This window comes from Notothenia rossii (assembly GCF_949606895.1).
Source record: "Notothenia rossii genome assembly, chromosome: 1".
NCBI classification, from domain to species: Eukaryota; Metazoa; Chordata; class Actinopteri; order Perciformes; family Nototheniidae; genus Notothenia; species Notothenia rossii.
The window spans coordinates 33502689-33512324 of NC_136912.1; the positions used below are offsets into that span (position 1 = coordinate 33502689).

A 9636-nucleotide genomic window follows, 5' to 3' on the forward strand; every position below is an offset into this window, starting at 1 on the left:
ACACACACACACACACACACACACACACACATACATACATATATATATATATATATATATATATATATATATAAACAAAACAACACAATATAATAAAAACAGTTAATAATAATAATAACATAATATGGTATGATCAATTCTACCCTTTTGTTTTTGCTCCCATATTTCAATTAAAAGATATTTTTCAAAATCAATATTAGTGGGGGCTCTTTGGCAAAGATAATCAATAACACCACCTGACAGTTGTTGCAGATTATACAGCACACTTGTTACTTACACATATGTGCGATGGTCCCAAAAACGCCAAAATCTGCACTGTAAAAAAATATATACATTTATTAGGCACTCTGAATAAGGGTTGACTGTGTAATAATCATGCCTTTTAATTGGTGTATATGTCTCACCAGGTGAAGGCTGGGACAGTGGGAGGGGTGAGGTAGGAACAGGGGACTGCTGAATGCTGAAGTCCCAGGATACAATCCCAAATTGACTGCATGATCCACTTAACCGGTTTGCTTCAACTGCAGGAGGTATTAAATGATGAATTAACATTACCTCAGCACTGCATAAGTGTGGTCGTCAGTCATATTGACAAATAAGCACTATTATATTGTATATTGTATATTATGCGGCGTTTAAAAGGACGGTATTTCGCTTGTCAGATTCAGATTTCGCGGGTGTGCCGCGTGAGGCAGGGATGTAACCATAGGGATGTAACGCCAGGTTGATACTGTGACGTAACGCCGCGTCGATGCTTGCATTATTCGGAAGTGGGATCTAAACTGGGTTGGAAAAACGACAGACGCGGGCCGGCTACATCTGTAGAAATCTCAGTAGGTGAATGCTTGCATGATAAGGTAGCCCTGCAGGCTCAGCCAAAAGGACATTTATTTATTAAATGTGAGTTGATGGCAGTGTACATATATGTACAACACTGATTCCAGATTGAAACCAGAGGGAGACAGAAAGATGAGGAGTAGAAACGGTTGGGAGTTAACATAGGAAGGCTGAAGCGAATGGGAGAGTGATAGACGAGTAGAGTTAGCGAAACGCTGCGGGCGCTCTTGTAATGGTCTGAGGACATTGCTGCATCTGATGCTTACAGGTAGAACTGCAAGAGTAAAGAACATAGGCAAGGCAAGGCAATTTTATGCTTTTCAAAATAAAAACAAAAGACATTTAAGAATAAATACAGCATAAACACATTAAATGGCATTTAAAAACTGGCATAAAAAAGCAAAGATAATGAAATAAATAAATAAACACAGCAGGTACAGAATACGTGAATAAAAGGCATACTGCAGTGTGAGTATGAACAGCTCAATTAACATAGAAGTTGAAGAGAAGAAACAGGAGGAGGCGACTAAGGGCAGACAAGATCACCAATGAAGGAGTGTGTAAGGCAGATGGGCAGAAGGTACAAAAGCAGAAAACTAGAGGAAGTGTGAAGGGGTGACTAAGAGGAGGGCAAAAGGAGAGAGAATGACATTAAGATGAAAGTAGTGGTATATATGAGCTAACAGATGGGGGCACAGATCGTCAGTGGATTACACCAACCAACGACTTGAATCATCTTCATAAAGCTGATGAGGCTGCACACTGACTCCTACTCACACCTGCACTTACACAAAGACATCTCAAGTCAGTGTGAAGCGTGCTTCCCTATTTTCTTTCCGGCACCTCACAAAGCTCAGGCTGTCTCATTAAAGGTGTAATTATGTGATGCATTATGCTTTAACAACTTTCCAGATGCACAAATATTCCCTTCACTGGACGGCTGCCACACTGATTGAAGATGCGTTCAGTGGTGCATGCTAACATGATATTATTAAGCGAGTGAATTCATCGTTTGAATGGTTTGTAACTCAAAATAGCAACATATACTGTCCTTGTTATACTTCAATAGGGTTTGTGCAGAATTATGGAGAAATACCACTGGGAAAAAGCAGCATAACAAGCAAATCTAAAAAATAAATACAGTTCTAACATAACTTCTATATGGACAGATACACATTTTAAAATAAAAATATATCTCCTTGGAACTTCCACAGTTGATTTCATAGGCTTTACAGAGGGTGGTGAAAACTGCACATCACCAAGACGGAGAGCAATCCATGGAGGACCTTTACTCCCAGCGGCTCAGGAAGAAAGCCCCTCAGGATTATCAAAGACCCCCATCACCCCAGCCACAAACTGTTCTGTCTGCTGCCGTCTGGCAGGCGCTACCGCAGCATCAGGGCTAAAACCACCAGACTCAGGGACAATTTCATCCCACAGGCCATAAGACTGTTAAACACCTGAACTTTTGAAACAGCATCCACAACATTAATCTGGCTGCAATTTAGAAATTATTTATCTAATATATCATATTCAATCACTTGCATAGACTCTTATTGCACTATTCCACTTTTTTACTATTTTTCTTTTTGTATTATTGTATACATTATGTTTTCAGTTTTTTCAGTTTTATTGTGTTGCACTGTTGGAGGGGCCTGCTGTGACCTAATATTTTCAGCGTCATAACTACACGCTATGTAAGGATGATGACCAATAAAAGCCTTGAAACTTGAACCTTGCATTAGGACAATGTTTTGTACTATTGCTACAAAATGAGGAAGATCACAAAGTTATACATAATGAGGGGGGAAATCGGTGTGAAATACCCGTCAATAATCGGGGGGGTCCCCATTGCGCAATATACCGGTCGAAGATTTCTCAATATGCAGTAGGCCAGGGGTGAAAGTGGTTTGAATTTCTTGCAGGTACTATAATGCTACCCCGACCTTCATTGGTTCATATTGTTCTCCTCCCGCCCCCAGCTTCATGCATCCCTGAACACAAACTTCAAATTTGTAATGTCTTTATGGGGTAGAAATTAGAAACACTTGACAATATGTATAGTCAATTATTTATTTTCAATTGTGCATACAACTTGTGTCAAAACTTAACAGACCATTAGCAAGGCATGTTGAGGGAGGTAAACTACACACTTTTCCACATTTTCCACAGAGGGCTGAAGTAGCTCTCCTCTTCTGTGTACCGGCGAGCCATGCAGCTTGTTGAGTGGGCTGCTCTTCTTCCTTTGCCCAGCCAGGTCTTCACATAAGGCAGTGGATCCCACTGTCTGCATGGTGGTCCCACAGAGCTGATGAAGAGGAGATTTGCTGCATTTGTTGTTGTAAGTTTGCTCCTATACTCAGTTATGATGTTATTCATTGTGCTGAACCCCCGTTCACAGTCAGCATTGCTTGGAGACAGTGCCACTGCCATGAGCAACTTCTTCATTTTGTTGGGAATGTTTCTTCCTCCACTGGCCTTGTATTCTGTGAATCCAAGATGGGCCTATTGTTGGTTCACATGTAGGACATCACACAAAGCCCTCACCTCATTATCTCCAAATCGAGGATTGTCATGGTCCCAGTTGTCAGGGTTGAGGACTGCCATTTGATTGATAAGGCTGTTATAAGCCTCTTTTCGGTTGGCTGCAACACTGGCCTGTGCTCTGTTTGCTGTGGTTGTGAAGAGTCTTTCTTTCATATTGTCTGCCACTGCTTGGATGAACTGAGCAGAGTCAATGATGGGAGACCTGCCAACTCTTAAATCCTCTCCCTTGAATTCCATCACTTCCTCTGCCTGACTGGCATCAACTGCATGTTGTCCTGGGTAGCAATTGAAACTTTCTATGCGTTTGACATACGTCGTCATGATGTCATGGGCCTTTGGGAGTGTGGTCTTCCTGTTCTGAAGAATTTCTGACAAGTTCTTAAGTTCAGTCAGAACATCTGCCATCAGTGCAAGACTTTTCAGGAAGTTGATGCAGCACAACTTAGAAAGCAGACCTTTGAATTTGGCCCTCTCTCTGCTGTCCCTTGTATCATCCTCTGATGCCTCACGGAAATGTTGTGCCAAGACTGGATAAGACTACCAAACTGCAGAGACTGCCCTCCATGAAGAAGCTACCCAGCGAACACTGAACACTTTTCCAATCCTCCTGAGGGCGATGTCCAGGTTGTGAGCAAATTCACTCAGCTGCCGCATGTTTTTTGGTGACTGGCTATATAATGAATATAGGCTGTCCATGAATGCCTGGAAGTCCTTTGTTCCCCCTGTCACATCCAGTGCCTGGTCAACAGCAAGCTCCAGTCTGTGATTAAGGCAGTGCCATAGTATGATGCCTGGGAAGTCATCCTGGAGCAACTTCCCAACACCTGACTTCACTCCCAGCATGACACTGGCCCCATCACTGCAAAATCCAATGAGGATTTCTCTCAGCAACTCAACAGTAAAGCCATTTTTAAGCAAGCAACCCATAATCTGTTCCTTGATATGAGGAGCAGACATACTATCCAGCTCAACCAGGTACAACGGAAAGGCAATGGGCTCCATGTCTCCATCAACACTAGCCTTCAGGAACACAATTAGTGTTGATTTGTGCCCAACACTGGTTGACTCATCAGCCAATACTGTGATTTTGCTTTTGGTCTCTATTATCTTTTTTAGAAGTTCCTTTTTCATCTGTGATGACACATGCTCAATTATGTCAACAGACAGTTTTGCTATGCAAAACACGCCCCAAATCAGCAGAATTTGCATGCTGCAGGTCAATCAGAATCTCAAAGTCTGTGAAAGGCTTGTTGTTCTTGGCCACATAATAGGTTGTCATGAATACCTTGGCAGTAGACTCAAACACAGACTCCTGACTACTCGCGTTCATGTTCAGAAGAATATCTTTATTTGCTGTCTGAATAATCTTGACTGCTTCATTATGTGCTGCAGAGTTCTTGTGTTCACGGATTTTTTTGCGCAGTGATGAAAGCTGGACATCCCTTGATGGACCAGCTGGGATTATCTTTCCATCAGCCTACTGAATAGCAATATTAACACCACGGGAGGCCATGACACCCAGATCCTTCACATCATGGCATGGGGTACAGCCTAGCCTTCCATTGTGAGCATACATCCATTCATTTTTCTGTTTGAACTGTTCATATTGTTCTTCTTTCCATATAGAAGGGTATGCAGTAGGGCTAGCATCACCTATGGTGGCTTCTGAGGGACCTGCTGCCACTTCTTCTGGCTGAGTCTCCTCTTCCTCCCTCTGGGCCTCAACTGTTATAAATTAGAATAAAGATGTATAACTAAATTCAGCAGACAGTCAAAAATGTACAAGTCTCTGTCTTTCTTTGAATTTTCAGAATATTGGTTACATAAATTAAAATACTAATAAAATAAAATGTATGCCACAATGTGCAGATTTAAATAGAAGATATCAAAGCAAAATATTTAATGTTAAAATAGTATGCTGTGTACATGTTGTGTTCTGAGTAAAATAGCCATTGACTATATAGAGCAGGGGTGCCCAATCTTTTTTGAACCAAGACGGCGGCGATCGTTGACGGGGGGGGGTTATTAACTATAGTTATTTGACCACAATATTTGAACACAATTACAGTTTATTTTATTTTCAACTATATTCTTCTTCTTCTTCTTCATATTACTACTACTACTATTATTATTATTATTATTATTGTTATTGTATATGTAATATTTTTCACTCCCTTCTCTTTTTCAAGTGAGGTTGCTTAACATTCAACTGGGACCCTTATGCACCCCCGTAGAACCGGGACTGGAGGTGGCCAAACTACGGCCCGCGGGCCACATGCGCCCCGTTGATGTGTTTAATGTGGCCCGTCCAATATTGGTATAAATGAGCCAGGGTTCCCGCGCTGATCTTAAAAAGCCTTAAAGTCTAAAATACAACGATCCAATTTTTATTTATGTTATCCCCCACTGTCCACACGCCGCGCGCGCCGCGAAAAGTCCCTTCCTCCCTGGTCGTCGCAGCTGCGCGTGGACGTCACCCCGCGCGCGGGAGAATGAGATTAAAACAACCCTCAGCCCGACATGAATCAAGACGGAACCAAACAATGCCCCCCGGCCCGGCTGTCACATTGATACATCATTGTGGCCCCTGAACCAAAAAGTTTGGCCACCCCTGTTGTAGGACATTAACTGAATATTGTTGTTCTACTTTTAGACATCTCGAGATCGACTGGGGATCGACTGGTTGGGCACCCCATATAGAGATATACAGTTTGCTAGTTAGCTAACTTATTATATTCATCATGGCCATGTTCATGTCCATTCTCTGGGCTAAATAAGCATCATCACCTGTGTCATCTGTGGGCGTTGTTTTTCAAATTTTAAGCACATTCTGAGTTTCTTCATCTCTCTCCTTTCTCTTAAACATCTAAAGAGTCGTCGTTTGCATTTTTGCTTTAATTACCACGTAGCCTAATTTTCTAGCTGTCATTCAGTCACTCCATTCTTTTCTCCTCCCGCTATTCTGATCAAGTGGGAAAAAGCTAATATGTGACCCGCTCTATCGAAATCAGTCGGAAGTCGCAACGGCTCATTTCAAAATAAACGTGGATTTGCGTAAAAAAAATTGTTTTTCGGGGTTCGGGTGTTTTGTTTAATAAACAAAGTCTTGGCTTTCAGAATATGAAACTTGTTTCGGCAAATTCAGATGATAAATACAACTTAGAAGCTTGTAACGGCATAATTACAAGCGAAGAACGGAGTAACTTGAGGTCACAGCAGGCATAACAGCAGTCGGTGTTTCTCGTTAGTGTTTTCCCCGGGACACAAACACAATACGCACAAACGCAAAAATACACACACACACACACACACACACACACACACACACACACACACACACACACACACACACACACACACACACACACACACACACACACACACACACACACACACACACACACACACACACACACACACACACACACACACACACACACACACACGCGACCAGACCAGTAATCCAAACCAAAATATCTGCCCTTCGTAGTATAAATTCCACGGGTGGAGCTATCAATTCTTCCCGGTCCTCCGGACCGCCTGGAAATCTCTTACCGGTACTAAGGACCGGGTAGGACCGGCATACTTTCAACACTGCAGTAGGCCTATACAATATGTTATGGATGCAAGGCAAGACAATCAGTATAGGCTAGCAGCGTTTCTCTACCGGGGCGCCGTCTGGCGTCTTCAGGGGTGCCGTCAAATAATTCTATATTCTGACGTTCATATGAATGAATGAATACGCGACCATTAAAGAGCCGTCTGTTTTCGATATGCGAGGAAATGCTTTTGCCAGCCAAAATAGAAGATATTTGTGAATACATGTTTTGAATTATGAATACTGGAAGCTTAAAAACATTTTAGTGACCATTGCAAGTGACAAATACATATAATTTGAGACCCCCCTCAAATTTAGCTGTTGAGGCTTTCAGGGGGGGCTCAGGTGTTTATCAGGGGGGTCGAGCTCCCCCGGACCCCCCCGTATTTCTCACACTGGGGGAAATGCCCCCTTTTCTTGTACATATGAACTTAAATGTGCACTTTTTAATTGAAAAGCTTTATTGTTGAGATTTGAGATGTATTTGCTATACAAATACCTTTGGCCTTATAAAAAATCCTAAATAAATGTAGTGCATGTAAATTTACATGCTCAAAAACCTGTAACACACGGGGGAGCCCTTTGAACAAAATCCCTGATAAAACGCACTGTTGGCCATGCGCTAAAATTAAACAATTACCTAGTTTCTCATTTCTACATTCGCATGAGTAAATAAAACGTTTTCCAAACTAGAGGGTGAGGTCATGTCGCCCTCTATTGAAGATTTCTGCATGCGTGTTTTTCTCTTCTGAGTCCTCCCGACACATAAAGTAGATGAGGATGTAGCCGAAAGGACTGGAGGGGACAAACCACGAGGAAGTTGACGGCATAGCGCAGACAGGTGGCTGTCATCAACACCAGCACGAGGAAACACGCAGAGGACAAGCACGACAACAAGTCTGATATATGAAATACAGCTGAGCGCAGACAGAGGGGAGGAGAGTGGAATCTTAAGTGACTTTTGAGGTGACAATAGAGGAGACTGACATCGCGAGTGTGTGCACGAGAGAAAGAGAGAGAGAGCGCGTGCAGCACCAGCAATCTGACAAAGCTGCGCTCCCCGAAGTTTGACATCCCCAGCTGGCAACAGAGGGAGTTGTGCAACGCTACTGCCATGGAGCCTCTGAAGTGTACCGGATCACTATTCTTTGGAATTTACCTGTGGGCGACATTTTGCTGTCAAGGTGGGTCACTGATGGAGCGTTCAGTCTGTGTCAGGGGGATAGAAAAGAACAAAATGCAGCCAGGCACCTTTGCTTTTATATTATTTTATTTTATTCTAGCGTCATTTATCTAAACATGTGTCAGAAAGATAAAAACTGTAGTTGAGAAACACTTCGGCTCTGTTCGGCTATTCACTGACACATCTGGCGTCATACACATATGCAGGCTCTAGAGTTACTACAGATACTTTTGTTTGACATGCTAAATATTAATTAACTTTCCTACATCTCTTACTACATACAGCAGTTCACATGTATGTTATAATAAGTATAAAGGCTACTAAAATGTATTTACTGAGTACTAAATGTGCAATTACGCAGCGCGTGAGTTAGTTTGAGTGATGTGCGCGCGCTCGAGTGAGTCTTCCTTATTATCCGACAACATCTGGTCCAGAATAAGGAGGGCGTCCCGGGAGACGATGCACGAAGCCAGTTCATCCCCTTTGTGTAATCTGAGGCTAAATGATTGGCTAATCCGTGTCGGCATTGGAGCAAGAGGACTCTCAGAGAGGAGGTTAAATCTCTGTAATATGTTTGAATCCCTGGTTTACATTAGGCTATTCTGTATAGTGATATTAAACTGAGGGGACCTACTTTTTTGTTAAAGAGAAAGGGGAAAGGAGAGGAGGTCTTGACAAAGTCACATCTCTTAAGCAACAAGCTCGAAATGAGGGTCCCCAGACTCCCCACAGCAATGTCTGAACCAAAATGTAGTGAATGTCAGGCTTGCATTTATCAGGTGGCCAAAAACAGGACTTTAAATGCAATATAATGTTGATCCCTGCCTGTTGGATGTGTTTTCCTGCAATTTTAAGGATTTGTTTAAATGAAATAATGCTGCAACACAGCATAATTTGCCTTTTCTCTTTTACATTTCAAGCAAGTAACTGGATAACTTGCATGATGCAAAAGACTCTGCATTTATGAATCATGTTTGTGTGGTCCTTGAAATATATTAACACGAACAAAGTGACCTTGTTGATATTCCTCAGGAAAATAAGATTCTGTACTGTCTTCCCTGTATCTCAGATTTTTGATATAATGTTTTCATACAACCATCTGTGAACCTGCTGTGATGTGATTTGATAAGCCTCCTCAATGTACAGGCGGCCTGAGGCCTGGGGACATGAAACATTGACTCTACTGTGGCTGTGTCCTACTGATGTCCCTTTTATTGTGAAGTTGATATTGCTGCGAGCACCAAGCTGCTAGGGGTTGCACTTGTTCTGGCACTAGAAAGCTCCAATATGGTGCAACAGAAAATGTAAAGAAAAACAACAAGATTTAGCTTAGAGGTATAAAGTGTAGTCATTTTTAGGATATGACCTGCAGCATCGTTTGATAATATTATGATCAGTTTGTTGATTTTGTGGGCGTTATTATTATTGTTTTTTGGGAGGCTTGCTACACATACTACAGTAGAAGGCCATT

General features: G+C 42.1%; 1 protein-coding gene across 1 annotated transcript in view; it reads left to right on the plus strand.

The window, feature by feature from the left end:
- Positions 1-7795: 7795 nt before the first annotated feature.
- The window catches only part of LOC307027889 (neuronal acetylcholine receptor subunit alpha-7-like), a 75138-nt gene continuing 73297 nt past the window's right edge, over positions 7796-9636 (plus strand). The window contains exon 1 of the mRNA XM_079662578.1: positions 7796-8166. Within this exon, the coding sequence (XP_079518704.1) occupies positions 8097-8166 (70 nt within the window). The 5' untranslated portion in view covers positions 7796-8096. The remainder of the gene's footprint in view (positions 8167-9636) is intronic.